The 22,083-nt window shown below is 32.3% G+C and overlaps 1 protein-coding gene across 1 annotated transcript in view; it reads left to right on the top strand.

Annotated features, from left to right (window-relative positions):
* Positions 1–22,083, top strand: part of LOC107139052 (transmembrane protease serine 11C-like) — a 54,062-nt gene that overhangs the window by 30,684 nt on the left and 1,295 nt on the right. The window contains exons 5-9 of the mRNA XM_015481823.1: positions 2,304–2,467; positions 14,204–14,242; positions 17,582–17,753; positions 18,921–19,180; positions 20,189–20,331. Coding sequence (XP_015337309.1) covers positions 2,304–2,467; positions 14,204–14,242; positions 17,582–17,753; positions 18,921–19,180; positions 20,189–20,331 — 778 coding nt within the window. The remainder of the gene's footprint in view (positions 1–2,303; positions 2,468–14,203; positions 14,243–17,581; positions 17,754–18,920; positions 19,181–20,188; positions 20,332–22,083) is intronic.

Here is a 22,083-nt window from a genome sequence, read left to right as displayed (position 1 = left end):
TGACTTACTACTGTCTGTCCTGTAAGCATACTAGAGTGGTTCTTTCCACAGTACTATCAAAGCAAAAAAACTTCACTTAGCAAAATGAAACAAACAATGAACACTTCATTGAAGGTTACTGCAATAGTAGAAAGATAGAACTAAGTCTTCACTCTGCTGAGACAAAAACTGGTAGAGTTTTTCAAAGGTAGAGGTCAGAAGGACAGCTTAGGTATCTGTGCATACCAAAAGGAAAAGTAAACTTGTACTTTTACACCTTGGAGCAAGGTGTCCACTGAAGTTAGGCTCCCACCCTCTCACAGAAACTGGGAGATAGGGTTGCCATCTCCTTTGATAGTTACTTTTCAAAGAGATGCTTTCCAGGTCCTTGGGAAAGTCATTTCCTGGGTTGTAAAACTGGCAAGAGGTTTTGAAAGACTAACTAACACATACTTCAAAGGAACAGAGAGAGAATTTATAATTACAAGTTTTGAAAGGAAATGCTCTAAGTGAAGAAATATTAGGGTCTATAATCAGGTAAAAGCCTGTGTTTAATAAAGTTTAATAAAGTTAAAGGAACTATTAAGTCTATCTTGGCCAGAGCCTTTGCCCTTGTCTCCTTTCTGGAATGTTCCTCAACCAGCTCACAGCATGACCCACTCCTTTTTGTCATTAGGGTATCAATTCTAAAACATCCTCCTTAAAGCTCTCTCTCCTACTAGAATATAAATAACCTGAGAGCAGGGACTTTGTGGTTTTATAAGCTGACATAGCTCTGACACCTAGAACTCTGTGTGGCATGTTGTTTATACTAATGTACTTTTGTTAAATAGAAGAAAAATAGAAAGTTCAGCATTGGAAAGGAAAATTGTATATGGCAAAGAAATACAAATATTTGTCATATAAAACTAAAGATAATTTTGTTAGTAAATAGAATAAAAGTAAAATATCTTTTAGTTAATGTGTCCAGTAATAAAGAGGATCCTATGACCCTAATGATATCAGAATAAGAATACATGTCTATATTTAGCTTGGTTTTAGTGTTATTTGACCCAGGAGAAAAGTTCAGGGTGACATCCACAATTTGACAAATTACTTAAAATAAACAGAGTAATATGATATGTCCTGCCTATTCCATAAAGAACAAAGGGGTTTTCCCTGCAAATCAGGCACTTGTGAGCAACATGAAAGCAGAAAAAGAGATGAAAATACTTAATGAATATAATAATTGACATATAATTACTAATGGTTTAATACTATTCAAAAGAAATAAGAATAATAGATTGATATCCCCAAAAGGAAGGACATCTGATACAGATATACCTTAAAACATAAAGTAGTAATGGGTGATATAGAAATTAACTTATTTTAAATTATTCTGAATAATTTAAATAATAAGTAACCGAGAAAATCCTGGACTTTGATTATTGTTTTTAGTTTTGTTCCTAAATGTTATAAAGGTTTAGAAGTGGATGCTTTTAGAATCTTAAGTTACATAAAGCCCTGGGTTTTTGATTTTCAGATATACAAATGTATAAATGCAGAAAAATTTTTAGGAAGAGGTAAAGAGGCAGAGAAATAAAGAGCAGAGCAGAATAGGCACTCCATCAAGCCAATAGTAGTAACCCACTGGTAAAATATTGGGTTTATACATTTCCATCTTCAAATCAGAAAGACAAATAAAATAAGTTCAGTTAAATAACTTTGTTCTCAGCCTTGATTTCCAATAAGTAAAAGATAAATGGTTCACTATAACAAAGTATGCCTCAATTAAAAGAAAACCAAAGTAATAAATTGTTTTCTCATTTAATCCATTTCTTTTGTTTTATTATTTTCTACTAGCCTTTCCTATAGAGTCCATAATGGATTCATAACACAAAGTTACATTTACATTAATAAATAATTTTTGTTCATTATTCTGATATTTTTTTAAATATCTCTATATCCATTATAAAATGTGTAAAATCTGTAATGATGCTTATAATAACCCAGTAAAAAGAATTATCATCTAAATTTTAGAGATGAGAAATTTAAGTACAAAAAATGTAAACAGGTTACTGTAGTGTAGGAGTTGGCAAATAGTAGTTCTAAAAGACAAATTCAGTTCCCATGAATCTCAATCATACTCTTTACACTATTCCATGAGGTCCACAGTGCCACTTCCACCCCCTTATGGAAGACTGGGATAGTTAGTACAGGATAGAATGATTCCACTTTGGCACTGTCTTAATCTCTACTTGTTATTTACAAACTCCCTATGTCTTCCCTGAAGAGTTATAGAGGCTCACTAATGAAAATATAATTTGTCTGTTTATGTTTTGCAGCAAAGCCAAAGGGAAAGTGGTAATACATGCTATACTGAAGTTTAAATCTTGTTACAAAAATAATGCAGCAAAATTTTGGGACAGAACTGAAACAATTTTACGTGAAAAACTAAAGGGCCAAACTGGGTCATTATTTATAGATTCTTCCTCATTTAAGTTTTCAGGTAAGAATATGTATGACATAGAATGTTTTTTATCTTTTAGTTTGAACATAGTGTTTCATTATGCAAATGAAAATAGTATTCCTTTCTTTAAATATTATTTCATAGAAAATGATAACTATATTTATCCTTTTCTAAAGTAATCGGGATCCCAAATAACATTTCTCTGCAAAGCAAGACAGCTTTAAACTCATGATTTATTCTGTGAGGAATGATGTCACCTGATGTCTCAAGAATCTAGATTCCTAAATTCCAGAACTGTTGAATCCCCTTTAACATCAAACTTACTTCTCAATATACCTTTAGTAGAATTTGTCTCTCTCACTGTCACATAAAATCTAATTCTTATTCTTGGGCACATAACAACATGTGAAAGACAGCCTCTGAAAGCTGGGGACAACAATTCTTCTGTTCTCAGAATAATTAGTGTCTCTCAAAATCTTGATAGAAGTAGAGCCAACAATGTGCTGGGCTATTGGTTCTCTGCTAAAGAGGGCTAAACTAAGATGGGCTATCAATTCTTGTCACAAAAAAATTTTGACCAAGTACAGAAATGTATTCCTACCCAAGGAAGGGCTAATAGATTTGGGGGAAAAAATTATCCAGGTTTTCAGTTCATTTGCATGGAATATCCAAAGAATCAAAAAGCAAAACCTGAACATGCTGCTGTTAGATAAAGCCATCGCAAAAACTCATCTGCTAAAAACATGAACTCAAATGTAAATAAGCAATATTATATTCCTAGTATTCTTGCAAACTTTGGGAACATTATGTAAAATCCCAGGAGGGATTTTGGAGGCTTTTTCCAAATATATAATTTTTTCTCAGTAGTTTTGCTAAAATGCCTTCCTACAATTCACTCCGACTTACTACTGTTACTCCTATAAGCATCCTATAGTGGTTCTCACCACAGTATGAAGAAACCACACGTAGCAAAATTCAACAAGCAATGAAAACTTCATTGAAGTTTATTGCAGTACTAGAAAGGACAGAACTAAGTCTTTACTCAGCTGAAATAGCAGTCTACCACTGAGTTACATCCCCTGTTAAATATAACCTGTACTTTGATATTTCTTAACTTCTATCTGTTTCCATAACTTCTCATCCCTCCCTCTTCACTCTTCATCAGCAGTTAGGCAACTCATAAAATTGAGTGTGGTTTTAAGGGTACAGGAGCAAACCCAGAAGCTGACAAAGACAATACTTCAAAACAACACTTGATATAAGTGATATGAGGCTCACATTCATGACAGTTCTCACCAAGATCAACTGTTAGTCTTCACTCGTCACCAGGTAAATGATATATGCCATAGGGAACTCTAAAATTTATTTATGCAATCAAAGTTGCTGTTATAGCACCTTATTGAATATCCTGACCTTCTTATGCTGACTTATTAGCTTAGTAACTTAGCACCTGCATCTAAATATTTCAAAGTTGTGAATGTCATTTTCATATAAGCTGCTTAACATAGTAGAAAGTCACAACTTCCTACAACTGTGACTTAGACATTAGTGGCCAGTAGTATTAACTACAATGAATCACTGAATACAGCATCAGTTTCCTATACTATTATACCTAGCATAATGGTTAAAGCCATGGATTCTGCTATGAAATTGTCTTGAGATTTGAATCCTAGCTCCTGTATATATTAAATATTTGACTTTGGGAAATTTAAACATCTCTGTGCCTCAGTTTAACCATCTTATCATGAGAATGATAATAATTAAAATACTTCATATGATTGTTGTTAAGATATCAAATACCTAATTCACTACAAAGCACTTTTTAAAACATGACTAATATAAAGTATCCTTAATTGTTAAGTTTTTATCAAGAGGAAAAAAACAATTTGAAATGTACATCCTATGGATTGTGTGTTTGTAAATCAATTTTATAGATAGATAGGCTATCTTTTTATTAATAGTCCTACTCAAACTTCCCCTTAAACTTTGGCAGCTCTGGGTGAAGGGGAAGGAAATGGAGACATTCCTAAGGAAGAATGATCTCTTAAAGCACTAGGAAAGTAAAAGCAACCTCCCGTTAAGCTCTCACCAAATAAAATCACTTTATCTTACAGGGTCTTTCATTTCTTCATCTTTAAAAAGGAGATAGTTTATTTTTATTAGAATAAATGAGCATATACACTTATGATAATACTTGGCATAGAGCAAGTACTCATTAAATACTGACATAGATAGATAGATAGATAAGATAGATTATATGTAGAGATATAGAGATATAGATATAATTCATGTGTGCACATGTGTATACCAAGTAATATTTTTTCAGACATCACAGTTATTCTTCTGATAGCTGAATTTTTAGATGTTCACTGTAAAACCAATTGAACCTTAAAGAATATATGTACATGCTTTTTATATATGGATTCAAAGCAGGGCAATAAGCCCATTTAAAGAGATTTTACAAGCCTTGGGGAATTATTGCTCTCATAGAATTAAAAGTTAATCAAGTAAAGTGTCCATTAACATTTCACTGCTTAATAATTATACCTACCTCAGGAAATTTGTTTTATATAACTTTTGGTGGTTATAATGCTAAATCATAACTAGGAAAATGCTTGATCATCTACTATTGACTGTTTATTTATCCATTTTATGAATAATTACTGGTTGAACACTGACTATGGCCCAGGATGTTTGGGGAAAATTCTACCTTACTAACTATTTTTTAATTTATGCCAAATGTTGAATTCATTTTCTTTCCCTATGTACATACCAAAGGATAAAAAGATATATAAAAATGGTTCTGTTTGATTTCTAATTTTTTCTATGAATGATTAAGATTAAAAACCAAAATCTCACAGAATTTCCATTTAGTAGTTTTATTCTCTATAAATGCTATTCATATTAAGTCATTTATTTCAGATCAGTATCAAAATTAGGAATAGTAAATATAGGTTACTGGTTTCTAGTTCAGAGTAAATGCATAAAAACACATAATTCATTGCACAGTGGGCATTTAGGAAGCTTTAGAGTGGGCAAAGACCTTACAGATCTGTAGTCTGTTTGCCAAAATCAAGACTTAGTGAAGTAAAATGATTCATAGTAAGTTAAAAAATGGACAGATCCAAGACTTAAACCCATTTTCTCAGCATATTTGTGTTCCTACACTTATTTTTGGTTTTCTGTTGCTGAGGATTGAAGTCAGGGCCATACATGTGCAAGGCAAGCACTCTACCACTGAGCTACATCCCAAGCTCCCAGCCCCTTTCTAGAAATTTTGATATAGGGTCTCACTAAATTCCCAAGCCTCAAGCTTGGGATCATCTTCCTGAGCCTCCTGAATAGCTGTCTCTACATTTTTTAAGAATCAGTTCGGAACTTAATGATCGCACTAAAAATATGCTTAATCTATAAAGTCCTAGCTTAAAAAAAATCTGTCTTATTTTTCCTAATCTGTAGTTGACCATTCAAAATTCAAATCTTTTAAATTCTGTCCTCAGTTCTGGCAACAATAAAGTAAATCCATATCTAACTTAAAGAATTACTCAGGTAGGATAAAACAAAATATTATGCAATACTAAATTTAATTAATAATTGTGAACTAATTATACAAATGCCTTGGTAGGCCCTTTGGGGAATTTAAAGAGAATATTGTCTCTCAGAAAAAACTTACCTAAACTTACACTTACACTAAGAGTAAGTGTTGATGAAATGAGAGGCAAAATTAGAATCATTATTTCACAAATGTATTTTAAAGTTTTCCAGTATAAACTTGGTTATGTGGTTTGGACCTAATGGTGTCTTCATTTGGTAAAAGCAAACAGTGACAGCAATTGCTCAATAAAAACAGCTGTATTTAAAATAATATATATATATTATATATATATTATATATATATATATAATCAATTAAATAAAAATTTTTTAAAAATATTTTCAAAGAAAAAAAAAACAGCTGAAAACTCTTTCTGAAGACAACATGCCCAAAGTCCCATGTTTTTCAGTCCAAGGAGCTCTACATCCTTGTCACCAGGTTTGGCCAATAATCCCAGGTGAACTCAAAAATATGGTTCCCATGTAAACTCTTTCTTTTCCTTCAGAGCACTTCTCTCGGTTTTTAATTATATATTTACTAAGATATAGCCTACTATTTGATTACCAAATGTCTTTCCTACCAGACTATATTCTCCATGAAAGCAAAGGCATGTCCATTTTTGTTCACTATCGTATCTTCAGAGTCTGCCAAAAGCCCTGGTATATAGGAGTAAATAGTTGCTGGGTGAATTAATGAATTCAATAATATCAAATCTGTAACTGACAACCAAAAGAGGAGAGAATATAAGCTCAACTAAGGTGAGAAGCCCTGAATAAAATTATATGATAGCTATGTTTACAGTTCTTCCAAACTCAATATATAGTACTATTCGAGATGCATAGTAAAATTCATTCATTTTATGAAATTGTTGCCCTAGGACTTTAAAGCTTATTTCTCCTGAAGAACCCCAATTGAGGAGCTGTTTTGACAAGTGTGGCTCATGTATGCTACAAGAAGATATTGCTGCCTCCAGATTTAGGAGTTAAAGAAGGCTCAAATATTAAGATCCATGAATATAATATGTAATCCCTTTTATTCATATTCCTGAATTCCATGAAAGATGACAGTGCTACTACCTTCCAAGTACTAACAAAATCAGTATTTCTGCAGTTCTTGTAAAAATAAATAAATGCCTCATATGCTAAAGTGAGGGTTCTAAATAAAATGCCTTATAAAGTTGAAAGCTCATAACTTTAATAGGCATATTTAAGAATATGACTATCATTTGTTTTAAAAAATAATGATCACTTCCTGCACAAAAATGCCTTGTGCATAATGTACAATCAACCTGGCAAATTGTATTAGTATGAAAAATATTTTTAACTACTTAACTCTAAATCATAATTGGCTACAGTAAAACTTCAAATTATATATAATAGAAAGAATATAACAAAGACTTTCATACACAAGTATGATGGTTCTGACTCACTATAATGAGTCTGACAAAAAATAACAACGAAGCTTAGCCTAGCTCTCCTTTGTGAGCATCTTAATAACACTGGGGTATGAATTATGTTACTAGAACACATTTTATCACATGGCTTGATCTTGAGACAAGGAGTGGCTTCATTGTATCATGCCTTAAGCAATTGAACTAACCATTGTTTGATAAATCAGAGGATATTTTGATAAGGTTATTATTATTATTATTATTATTATTATTATTATATGCTTTCTTAATGAAGAAAAAATTTTTCAGCTCTATCAGCCTGTTTATAAGCAAAATGTTTAACACTTGATGACCCCAAATTCCTTAGAAATAAGTCTTTTTTAAAAGGTAAGTTTTCTGAATAGTTTGCATCTTACCTTTTCAATAAAACATAAAAGTTATTCTTAAAATACTGTTTTCCAAAAATATTTCTCATAGTCATCACGAACTTCCTGAGCACCTCTATGGATATCCACTAATAAACAGTGGATATTGTGCTGCCCTTGAGAAATGTAGAGTTATTGGCAACTTCTCCAAAATTACCTTAATATTTGAGGTTTTAAACTCTCATTTTTGTTCTTGAATTTTGTTTATTTTTCAACCCTCAATGTAAACCAGAATTCCTGTTGTAATTTCTAGTTTCTCCATGTTTTTCCTATGATCTTTTTTCTACCTAACCATTTTTCGATTTATTTTAAACATTTTACAGTAGTTTATATATAAAAATTAGAAAAGCAAACAACTTTTGAATAAAGGATGTTGGACCTTCTTATTTAATTATATAAACTTTAGTACATTGAAATTTGGCTCCTCAGACACTTTTATTTCCTGATACTTGACAACTTTATTACAGAGAAAATAGTTTCAATTCTCTCAAAATACAAAAGACATTGTACCTGTTGGTATTTCAGAATGTCTTTCGATAAAATCAGGAATTCACTTTAAAATGATATTGTAGCTTACAGTTTGAAATATGTACTATTATATTATAACTAGGTATCAGATATCTAAAATATAAATATTAATAAGATAGCCACTATATTAAAGATGGCTAATACCAATAAGGCACATGAGATACACTTTCAAAAATTTTTTCATAAAATAAAAGTGGCCTACCACACTAATGGTTCTTGTTTTCTAATCTCTGTCAAAGAAAAAAACACCATAATTTTCTAATAATTATTTTTGGTAATTGGGTCCTGATTTTTAAATGAAGAACCACCTAGTAAGACAATTCATTTAAAGAAGTAAATTCCAGAGGAAAAAAATACATTCAGTATGAACAAGGGAATATTACCAGTCGATAGTTATTTTGCATTAGAAATTCTTACATGGAAGTTGGCAAAAAAAATATAAAGATGTGATCTGAGAAGAGGGGATAAGAAGTAAACCTTGGAGAAGCTACATTTTAAGATGGGTCTTAAAGAAAGCAATGGCATGAACTGAAAGATCCACAAAGCCCTTGCTGGATGAGACACCAGTTCTGTGCCATCAAATGCAGATCCTTAAAAGATGTCTAGGTACCTGGACAAAGCTAGAAATTTCCAAACTGAAAATGATAACCTAAATATTAACTTTCTGTTCAATATGTACCCTCAAAGGGGCCCTTCCTTAGAAAAACAAGTATGGCATGTAAAATGCATAAGACATATAATCACATACATTACTACTACGTAATACCGCAACATGACTAAGTGTACTCCTGGGTATATGTCTTGTACTCCCTGCATCATGTCAGCTTTTTGTATTGATTCCAAAGCTTAAAGTCAACAATGGCTTGGATTATAAAAAAAGCACATATAATATACAAATAAAAATAGGTAATTCTGATTTTTCATATTTCTTAACATATGCAAAAGAAAATGGGGCACAGGTCTATTTAAAAGTTATATGCACCTGTGCATATAACTCGTATTAATTTAATTAATTGAATTGAATTTCATCATTAACATTTTCTCTTCATTGTCAAAATGACAAACATGGAAGGCATGTACTATAAAAATACCTAACCTACATCACTCTAGAGGAATGAAAAATGATATCTAATGTGTAAACCCAGAAATAATAAGTCTAATAAAAAACATAAAGAAAAGCATCTATTAAGATTAGATATGCAGCTAGGTGACTAATAAAAATGTGCAGTGAGTGAAGGATTCAGATCCAGGCTCTGTGTCTTTGCTTTTTTATACAGACTATTCATCCTACAGCTCCAGAGTAGTTAATTTTTTTCCTTTGATGAAAATATCATTAATTAGTTTCCATGATGAAAAATGGTGATTTCTATATCATAAAAAATTTTAACTTTTAATTATTTTTCTCAATAAGTTTCTGTACAATTATAGATTTAGAGTTTTAATAAATCTATCAAATGAACATTTTAAAATATCCCATATAAAGCACATTCCATAATAAAATGCAGCTGAATTATTCTATATTTTTAATGTTAGAATTCTAGGAAAATATCTGAAAAATAGGATTTACTAATTTATTTACCATTTGGAATCATGTAAAGTAAGGGTCACTTAAATAGAGTTAAAGCCTGTGGCCTACATAAAATTTTTATTATAAATGAATTTACCATTACTGTAAAATTATTATTTATATTTAGAATCATAAAGTTTAGGTTTCATTATTATTATCTATTTTAGATTTATTCTTTCCAGGAAAAAATATTCACTAGAAATTAGACTTTTGCGGGAGCCCTCTTTACCAATGCATCTAAACTGGTATGCATTGACATGGCTCAGTGGTTAAGCACTCCTGAGTTAAATCCTCAGTACCAAACTAACTCCAAGAGTAGTCATGGGTATGATTTACTACAGAGCCAACAGCATATAAACATTTTGTTCTAATCTAATATTCAACAGTCAATAATTGTGCTTATTTTTCCCTGGGTGAAATAAATTTCCAGACTCCCTCCCAAGAGAATATATATTATCAGCAATTCCAAATCCCCTTTATGCTAAGTGACTTTTCTTGATATATCCAATTTGCTATGCCTAATTCCACCATAGTATGTGACAGTCCTGAGGATTAAATGCAGGGTCTCACACAGGCTAGACAAATGTTCCACAACTAAGCAGTATTTGTAATTGCTTTTGTTATGTAAAATAAAGAGGAAAAGGACAGGACAAGATTATAGGTTATAGACAAAAACAATTTTAAAAATGAGTAATGATATTACCTAATGACTTACTAATATTAAATCGGTGACTTTACAATATAAATATTTAGTTGGGAGAAATTCTATACTTCAATTTCTATACCTCTTATGAATTCCTGGCTCCTATTAAGTTTATTATTTAACCAAGACGAGTTTATTCTTTGAGTTTGATACTTAAAATATAAAAAAAATTAAAACTCGGGTCACTCTAAATAAAGTTTGACTCTTCCTTTGATTTGGTTGCCCCTGTTCAATCCAATCCCTCCTACTCCAAATAGTGACAACAAATCACACACCAATTGGGATATCTGGTAAGAAGGTGCTTTGTCCCTGAGCTTGGGAAGAGGCAAATTCCAGAATAAGGGCCACCAGCTGGGTGGAATCCCCAGAGCTACAGTGTCTGAGAGGCTGGTAGGGTTCAATATAGTCAGATAGATCCAGGTAGACCAAAAATAATTGATGACCTCTGTCACATCAAAGTTGGATTTTAAAATGTTTCATGTTTTGATGCAATTGGTTTGGAAAATGTCAGAATGTAGAAAGATTGGTGGAAGTAGAACATCATCATTAGGCAGGAATTGTTTCAGTTAAGAATTACCAATGGTAGTCCCGGTGTAGTGATACATGCCTGTAATCCCAGTGGCTTGGAAGAGAGGCTGAGGCAGGAGGATCGAAAGTTCAAAGCCTCAGGAATTTATTTAGGCCCTAAGCAATTTAGGGAGACCCTGTCTCAAATGAAAAAAAAAAAATGGACTGGGGCCATGGCTCAGTGGTTATGCACTCCTGAGTTACATTCCCAGCACCAGGAAAAAAAAAAAGAAAGAATCATCAGTGAAAGGTGGTTGGCAGCTCATGCTGCAGCCCCTAGCTTCTCAGTTTTCTTGAGCTTAAGGATTCAGGGTCAGGCTGAGCAACATAGTGAGACCCTAACTTTAAAAAATCATCAATGAATTACAACAGTTTATTTTATGTACTTATTTAGTTTCTTTTTTGTGATTCTGGAGATTGAACGCCAAGGCACTTCACCACTGAGCTGCATTCCCAGACCTTTTTTGTTTTAAGACAGGATCTCATTAAGTTGCCCAGGGTTCCCTCAGACTTGCTGAGGCAGGCCTCAAACTTATGTTCCTCCTGCCTCCAGGTCCCAAGTTCTATTGCATTGATTTTTAAAATTATCTAGTTGTCTATATTTTCCACTAGATTAAAAAATTATTGAGAGCAGGAACCATGTCTTTTCTTGGACTACTGACCCATGGGAGTAAACCAAGGTACATTTGCTGAGCTGTTTTATTTTTTTTTTAACTGCTTTGTGTATTATCCTCTGATTCATCTTCTCCTTGGCAGAGTCAATGCCACTGCTTTTTAGTTGCCTCCTTTATATGACACAGTGTAAATAGAGTGTCTTAGGTTACATTGTTGAATTCTTTATTCAGAGACAAATCTATAGGAGTTCCAGCCTCTGAGTCCTTAGGGATTTAGGAATAAAACACAGTCACAGTAGTGACTGAGTCCAAAAGATGATGGCTTAAGTAACTTCCCTATTCACTGTAGCCTGTCTTTCACCTAACCAAGTGATAATTATTCTATTGATTCAAAACATTTCTTCCCCTTAGCAAGCCATGCATGAATAAAGAAAATTTCAAAGAACCAAGAAACTTCTGTGAATATAATAAGGTTTTTAAACAATTACCTTTAAGTATAGGAGTTTGCATTTTTCCTGTCCCAGTACAAGTTTAATTATTTCTACAAATCTAAATATGATTTGATATATTTTACCAAGCATACAAAATTCAAAACTGTACACTGGAAATATCTTCTCAAATAAAAAGTTACATTCTGAAAGGCAAGCTGTGAAGGATATGATGAAATGATGCCAGTTTTCTCTTCAAACAGGCGTGGCTCACATCTTCTTATATCCCAACTGCCTGTTGAATGACTCTGGTCTTTTTGTTCAGGCAGGTTGACTTTCTGGTAAAGGATTCTTTGTCTACCCAATGTATTGTGCAACCTAATGTAAGAGTGTGTAACTGTAATTGACCTGTAGAACTGGTGATACACCTTCTTAGCTTTACAGAAATCCAAGAGCATTATAAAAATGAATCTCCAATGACATTTATAGTATTTACTTCATGTAGCAGCTGATGATTCCTCCTTGAAGAGGAACTCTTTAAGTAGAAATTGCTAATAGGTTTATGGTTCCCTGTATCTGAAATTTGGAGCATGACTCGTTGGTTTCTCCTTTCTGTATACATTTCTCACCCAAATTAAACAGGTTTGCAATTCTTCAGGTATATGAGGTACATAGAAAAATTATCTGGTGTAAATAATTTCATTCTGCAACGTTCCTTAAAATGATTTTTCTAATAGACAATGTCAAAGTCTGCCTCATTGCTAAATGACATTATTTTTTACATAAAATTAATGGAAATGGAATGGCATGATTAACTGAATGGTTCAAATAAGTGAAAATTACCATTTAAAAGAATATTAATTTTAAAAGGATTAAAATATAGTAAAATGCACTCAACACAAAATATACTAAATGTAACAATGTATGTGTGTGTGTGTGTGTTTGCTTTCCTAATTAATAGCATTCTTTCTTAAAGTATAGTGCCTTAAATGTCTTATTCTAGTTCCCCAAAAATACAGAATCTAAGACAAAAGCTTGCTTGCAGTAGTAGATCTGACAAAAAGAGAGTTGGCAGTTCTACCCCCATCCCATGGGACCTAAAGAACTATACTGCCATATGATTACACGTGGAAGCATTTTTCTATTGTCTCCAATCTTACTTTGGTCAGTGGCTCAACCAGTATAAATGCCTACATGTCCTAATTATAGATCACTGAATATTCTGTGGGTTTCTTCTGGAAGAAAATAATTAATATTAATAATATTTAAATAAATATAATATAAAAATAAATAATAATATTTAAATAAAATGTGCTGACTTGAGAAGGGCACCTATTACATTGACCTGAGCAAAGCTTATCCAAATTTACATGATCACCACAACTATCACATAAAGAAATGAGCCAAGATTTAAAGTGGTCATAAAAAGGTGTTAAATACATTTAGTTTTCTAGTGATATTGGTTCAGGATAATGGTAAAGGTCATCTTTTCTCATATATTTTAGTACTTTTCAGGACCAAGACTGCTTTTTCAAATAACTTAGGGTGCCAGGCATAGTGATGCACATCTGTAGTCCCAGCAGCACATGAGGCTGAGGCAGGAGGATCTAAGTCCAAAGCCAACCTTAGCAACTTAGTGAAGCCCTAAGCAACTTAACAAGTCTCTGTCTCTACATAAAAAAATAAAAGGGTTGGGCATGTGGCTCAGTGTTTGAATGTCCCTGGGTTCAATTCCTGGAAACTTAGGATAAAGAACTTGAGAGTCTTTTTAGAAACAGAATAATAAATACAAGGACTTTATTACTCTCTATGGCAATGTATGAACATAGAAATTATACATTCAAGATTGAATAAAATGATTATGCCTACAAAATGTTTCCAAAACGAAAATTACTATTATTTAAATAAAATGTGTTTATAACTGTACATATTTTCATTTTCTTTTCTCTTGACTTTTAGATATTGCAATGCCGATAGCAGAAAATCTTCTTCATACCTGTAAGTTAATCAACAAAGAGTTGTTTTCTATTGAAATTTAATTTCCTTGAATGCCAAAAAGACCTCCATTTGAGAGTCAATGTTATTATACCAACAAAGGTGTAAAAAGGATGCCTGCTTTTAGAAACTTGTATAAAGGTTACTGCAGTTGCCTTACATTCATTGATACCATGGATTTAAAATTAGAAACACATTATCACATGCCATAATGGCAAGGAGACCTACTGACAAGCAATATAATTAAGAACCTATAATCTAAAATCAGCTACATATGAGTTTTGAGTCCCATCTGCTACTTATTAACTGCATAAATTTACATAGCTTACTTCTCAAAGCCTTAGTTCCAAATTGTTGTGAAGATAAAAATAAGGTGACACAAGCAATGTACTTATAAGAGCATAGTGCTCACAGTAAGCTCTCAGTACGTCAGCTATCTGCATTTTCTGTTTTGCCTCTGAAAACTAAGCAGATATGTTTGTGCACAGGTGCCTTATGTGCAAGTAGCTTATCTTCCTCATACACCAAGACATTCTGCTTTCACTCTCCCACTGCCGGTACTGGGAAATATGATCCCCAGGGTTGCTGGAACCTGGTGCAAACTGTCGGGAAAAGCAATGCTTTTATCTGGGGTCTGAGACTAACTGGGGCAGCTGGATTAAAGGAATCACCCTCTAGAACCAGGTGACACTGACCCCATCACTTTTACTATATAGTTACTTCTGAGAAATTTGGGCAAAATTTAAACATAGAGCTGTATTACACTTTTTTCTCTTTCATAGATATTGACTGAATAATCCTCAAGCAACTTAATAAGACATCTTAAAGTAAACTTTAGTTTACTTTAAGTGGAAAACTTTAGTACCCATAAGATCAAAATTCACATTTGGGAATTTGTCAGGTTCATAGGAAAGAAATAGTCAAGAAAGAAATAAGAACAGTGATAAGAATGAGATCATCCAATTTGTCTATCCTACAGCTAAAACACTATAGAACTCACATTCAGTATTTTGAATTTGACTTGGCCTACCTAGGATTTTAAAAAAGAGGAATAGTCAAGAAAAATCAAGCAAGATTTAAAGAAGAATAGAGTTTTGATATATAACATGATAAAGTGTATTAAAATACTGTAATAGAAAAAGGGAGTAGATATTAAAAGGGTAAAGAGACAATAAGAGCTCGGTAGATTTGCCAGTGTTTCTGAAAGTATCAACCAGCAATCTCTATTATATTCTTTAAATCCTTGAATTTACCATAAGATCTCTTTTGACATAACAAAGTTACAAGGCGCCACGTAGAACTTCAGCAAAGGTAATAACAAGGTATTACTGCAGAGGTGGTGGCTCAAAGCTTAGCAGACACAACAATCATGAGTAAATGAGAACTTAGAATGGAAGTTGACACATGGATAGAAATTAAGTGAGAATTATGAGTAAGAGCAAAAACAAGGAAGTCATCACCTAGGTGAAGTTCCTATTCCACAGAGAAGCATCTTTGTTTTTATATTCCTGGGAAGGAAGTAGAATAAAAGCCAACTTCCTTTAGGAGTTGTCCAAAAAGAAGGGAGGATAGGGAGGAACCATTATACCTCTGGGTTCTGGATTATGTGTTTTATCCTTTGTAGCGTCCATGATGAGGCAGTGGAAAGAAAAAGACAAAGAAAAGGGAGTTACAGTCAGTGAGTCAGTGTGAGGGCTCTCACTTAGAAATAGCAGCCACAGAGACTCCATCCAGTTCAGCTAAGTGATTCTTAATGAAGTGGAAGCCTTAAAAACCTGAGAATAACCTAAAATTAAAAACATATAAATATATAAATATAAAAATATATAAATTTAAAAGACATTAGAGGGTCTCTAACGCCTTTTAAAATAGTCTAGATGACTCTTTCCTGTGCTTCTAATATCTTTCTAACTTCAGGAAAGAATATCTCAAAGTACATTTAGCATTCTGTATAATTAATATGCATCAACAAAAATATTTTATAAGCCCATTTCTAATAATAATTATTTGAACTTTTATTGCTTGTCATCTGTTATTCTCAAAGTACTTTACTAAAAATAGATAATCTGTGAAATTTGAGAAAAAAATCTTTATAAAGAAATTAAGCAGCTAATCTTTCCAATTTATTTATATATTCTAATTTTTTGTGTAAGTTGCTCTCTCTAATATGGGGTTGTCTCATCCTTAACACTATTGACAGAATCAAACATTCTTTTTTTCAGCAGCACTCCTGTTTAATACAGGACATTTAGCGGCTTCCCTGGCTTTTATCCATTTGATACCCGTAGCCTCTCTGAAAAATACAAGTTGTGATAACAAAAATGTCTCTTACATTTCCAAATATTCCTAGGGAGATAATGTTCAAAAGTGACTCTGGTTAAGAGTCACTGTTTTAATCTATACACCTGCAATGATTATAGTAAGTTTTTGTGGGTTTTTTCCCCTACTCTCTAAATGCTTTAGAACATATCTATTAAAGAAAAGAACTTTGTAATCAAGTATCATTTTTATTATACTTGGTTAATATTTGTTGAGCTCCTTCTATGTGCTAATGTTCTGTATGGTAAATTCTGCAGATACATTTTTTTTTAAAAGTTGTGATCCCTGCTTTCCATTAATGAGATAGTAAAAGGTACCATAAACTGTTAAAGAACAAACTTGGTATTTAGTTGGAGTAAAGTTAAGTTAATCAAGGGAATCAGAGACAAAACTAGATGGAAAGAATACAGCAAACTTGCTTTAAAAACTTCAGAGTCTAGAAGTTTCTCTGGATCTAAATAGACAATAAAGCATAGTCCCGATTCATAGAATCATGAAACTTTGGAAACTGGTTGGCTATCTCGATATGTCATTTATTTATATAGGTATTATGTATTGTGATGTTAGTGGGAATACATTTCAATCTATTTTGTGTCTCTTCAATATCTCTTTTACATTCTTGTTCACTCATACTTTCATAGGAATGTTTTCATAGCACTAATTCATTGCTAACTCACACCATTCACTAAAATTAAAATGCACACGTGTCCCTGTGCAATTCAGTAATGTAACAGTTATTTTCTTCAAAATTCAAACCTATAATTTGAATTTACCTCTTACATCAGGTCATAGTGAGGCCAAACAGATATACAAAGCATTTGTGAGTGATAGCTATAGGGAAAGACAATGTCAATCTATTTTTAATAAATTCTCAGTAAATCTCATGTCAGCAGTAAGTCTATCCTAACTTCTCCAACATGGTGAGATTTTCCTCAATCATTAATAGGGAGACATATTATGAGAAGTTTGTTTACTACAGCAAAATTAAGCAATATCAATACTGTTGAACTCTATTTTAAACAGGTTGTGGGCAACGCACAATAACTCGCTCTGGCAACAAAATTGCAGGGGGTCAGGATGCGGAGGAAGGTGAATGGCCCTGGCAAGCCAGCCTTCAACACAACAGTGTCCACCGATGTGGAGCTACTCTGATTAGTAACAACTGGCTTATCACTGCTGCTCACTGTTTTATAAAGTAAGCTCTGGCCCGGATGAAGGTCTAAAAGTCACTCAAGTATCTAAAGTTCTAATAAATATATTTCAACAATGTGGTCATAAACTATACTTCCAACTCTTCAATATTGTGAAATATACCCTCAAAATTACTCAATGATTTATCAGTAAAATAATAGATATGGTCAGTTTAGAGGAAGATTTGTGGAGTGTCACTATTGGCAGTTTAGATAAGATAATTCTTTGTTATGGAAACCTGTCCTGTACTGTGGAATATTAGCAGCATTCCTGCTCTGACATCAGCAGAATCCCTCAATATTGACAACCCAAAATGTCTCCAAACATTGCCAAATGTGGGGAGAAAGTGGACCCCTGCTGAGAACCACTAAGTTAGAGTTATTTACTTCAATTTTATAAAAGAAAACTTTAAATTCCAAATTGAACATGTATCTTATATTTCTTTTTCATCATTATAAAAGTTGGTTTCATTTATTTAATCATAAGTATTTTAATACATGTTCCCATAAATCTACAGCCTCATTTGAAATGATGATTTTTTAAAGATATATTATTACTCAAAAAGTATGGACTTTTTTTGCCTAAAAGATACTTACACTTTTGTTCAATGATTCTTTTCATTTTGTTTATTAAAAAGAAATCCTTGTCAACCCTGAATGACTCTCCTCAAAATCATGCTTGTTTATTATGTTTTTTAAGTAGGGTTTGAAAATGTTCTAGCAGCACTATTTGTAGTACTTAGTATACAAATCCTTGAATAAATAATAATAAGTCAAAAGTATTTTCTTTATAGTCTTTAATACTTGAAAGAGTATTTAGACTATTTCTTTAATTTCCACAAATGCATTCTTTTCATATATCTGTGCTCACTTTTTACTTAATATTGTCTTATGTTGTCATATTTATCTTTCTAGATCTCTCTTTAGTATTTTTGGTATGTTCTATTTCAACTAAGAAATAAAATATAGTTTCTCCGGGTTATCTTTTATAAGACAGTAAACAGATATTCCAAATCTCATCTTTTATCATTATTTTTATATTTTCTTTTACATGTAGCTTAATTTTGGCATGTTTAAAAGTACTATTGGGACTCCCACGTACCTAATTATTTTTAAAGATTAAGTCCTACAACTCTGAAATATAGTATCTTTAATTATTTTTTTTTCTTTAGGGAAAATAATCCCAAAGACTGGAATGTCAGTTTTGGGCTTCTTTTAAGTGATCCAAAAACACAACGAACTATCAAGGATATTATAATTCATGAGAACTACCATTACCCTGCACACGATAATGACATTGCTGTTGTGCATCTGTCTTCACCAGTATTATATACAAGCAATATCCGAAGAGCATGTCTTCCAGAAGCTACTTATAAATTTCCACCCAATTCAGAAATGGTAGTCACTGGATGGGGAACATTAAAGTCTGACGGTGAGTTTTGAACCTCTCTCCATTACATGGCTTGAGTTTTAAGAGCTAAAAATAATCTACTCAGAATTAAAACAATCTGAAAAACACTTTCTCTGGATCATTTCACAGATAATGTGTAATGGATTGAAAATGATCCTCAACATAATTCATGCAAAACTCTTAATTTCATAGAGCTGTTTATCATAATTCCTCTAAAAATGGCAGTTTTTATAGAAATTTATTATTTAGATACACAATTTATTTTCCACCATTTCATTCATTCATTTAATAAACATTTATTTTGATTATGGTCTGGATACTTTAAAAGATAAAATAGACAAATACCTCAACCTATTTTCTTAGTAAGGAACAAGTTTTTGTTCTCAATAAAGAAAAACAAAAATTTCAAAATATAAGAAAGAAGTATAAACATATATATTATGTGTCATGCATGTAAGCGCCAAAGGAAAAAATAAGGACTCCAAAAGATTGAGCACTTTCAATGCAATGAGAAGAGTAGCCCTCATAAGTAGGTGATACTTGAGTAAGGTCCATTTATATAAGTGCATCCTTATGACCCTAGTGATAGAAATATTTACTGGCTATTTGTGTTCATATATGTATTTTAAAAAGAGAAAAATAAAGTTAAAATTAATTCTAAGATTCAGAATTATAGTAATAAACAACTGAAAACCTAAAAATGATCATGAAATTTATCTTCTGGGATATGAATTTTGAATTTTGCTTTCTAAGGCATATATGTAGTAAGTATAAAATTCTAAAAACAATTTTTAAACACTCTCATCACACTCTATGTCTAAGTGTGATAATTAAATTACTAATTTTATTTAGTGTGTTCATAAATATCACTTGCTTCTTTGTTACTAAAAAAGAAGAAAAATAAAGGTTTAATAAACATGTTTTATGTTGATTTAGAAATTGTACATAGTGTTAAAAGTTAGATACTAGTAACTTAGCCAGAGAAATTAATATTGGTTTTAGGAAAAATAAACAATTTCCTTCCTTTAGGAAAAAGTCCTAATATACTCCAAAAAGGATCAGTGAAGATTATAGATAATGAGACCTGTAACAGTGGAAAGGCATATGGTGGAGTTGTCACACCTGGAATGTTGTGTGCTGGGTTCCTGGAGGGACGTGTGGATGCCTGTCAGGTAAATCTTCCTAGTCCACTTTCCAAAATTTTTTCTTGGTTTTAAATTTGCCATTAACCAATTCAATTTTCTCAGTTTTTAACAGCTTACATATGTTGCATAGCCAAAGAGTCTAATTAAAATTATAGTGATATCATTTAGGACTCATTAGAATACTGAAATTCTAAATCACTCAATCTAAGAAGTAGTGAATGGAAATAGGAAAAGGACTCAATTAGGCTTAACAATGAAGAGAAAAACAGGTTACTAGTAACTTTATTTTGCTCTTTGAGACACACTGAACTGGTCTGGTAAAAACCTATATATTGGAGCTCTCATAATTTGGCTCCAACATTCTAAATATTTATTTATTTAACAATACTTACATGGCAACCCCATGTGCCAGAAGTTCTTTACAAATATTAATTTATTCTAGTTATGGAAATTCTCTGTTACATGTTCGTATTATTTTAAACCAAATTTCTCAGATGAGGAGACTGAGACAAAGAGATCAAGTAACTTGTGTAAACTCACACAACCAGTAAGTAACAGAACTAGAATTTCAATGCAGTATATTTGACTCTTGTGCCCATACTCTGAACTCTACTAAGTTTCCATTGATTTTACTTAATGTGCCTCTTATGCTCCTATTGCTGTTTATAAGCAATAGTCCTAAAGCTATCAAAAGTACTACTGTAGTTATTTAGGCAGGCAGAATCAGTGATAAGATCAGGGAGAATCTCATTTTATTCTTCCATTCTTACACATAGTGATTATTTATTTACTACTATGTGCCAGATCCTGTGCTATGTAAAGGAAAGTTAAAATGAATGGAGCACATTGTTACATTCTAGGAGCCAGTGAACTTGCAAACAAGTGTATACAATATATAATTATTATCTCTAATAACAGATTTCCATCTTTACAGTTGTTCCACTAGCTAAACCTATTCTTTGATAAGAGGCACTTAAACCCCCTTCCTTCGATTTTCTCTCAGTCCATTACCCCCAGCCTCACGACTCCTAACTTTATGAAACCTAGAACCCACATTTTATTATTTCAACCACTCTGTTTACAATAACCTCAAAAACTTAATCTTCTACTCCTCCCACACCTGACTTACTATCTTCAATCACAAAGTAGTCTACCATCTTTCTTTGCTCTTACATGAGCACACATAGAAGAAATTTTACCTTCTTGTAAACAGCAGTCATTTACTCATAGATAGGTCTAATATTATAATTCTTTAATGAATCTCTCATTGTGCTAAGTCGAACCTTTATTATATTCTTTACCTATCTATCCCACTATGCCCATATTTTTCTTAACATATGATATCTCACTGAAATATTTTCCAGTGAAACAGAGTACAACAATGGTTGGCAGAGAGGTGAGGGAAATGGAGGGATGTTGTTCAAAGGGTATAAAACTTTTAGTTATAAAATTAATAAGTTATGGGGACCTTATATATAGGGTAGTGACTTAATAATTATGCATTGTATACTTGAAATTTTCTATGAAAGTAGATTTCATACAAAACATAAATATATGACATGATGAACAAGTTAATTCATGTAATTGAGCAAATTGTTGCACAATGTATTTATATATCAAAACATCACATTATACACTTTAAATACAGGCAATGTTTATTTGTCAATCATACTTCAATTCAAAAACATATAAAATACATCCGTCTGTCTGAAAAGAAGGATTCAGAGATGTGGACTTACATAAGTGAGCTGAGAAGTCGAAAGGGACAAGACAAGGAAC

The sequence above is a fragment of the Marmota marmota genome, unplaced genomic scaffold (assembly GCF_001458135.2).
Source record: "Marmota marmota marmota unplaced genomic scaffold, marMar, whole genome shotgun sequence".
NCBI classification, from domain to species: domain Eukaryota; kingdom Metazoa; phylum Chordata; class Mammalia; order Rodentia; family Sciuridae; genus Marmota; species Marmota marmota.
Note: the sequence above shows the minus strand (reverse complement) of the source record. Positions and strands in the feature narration are given on the sequence as shown.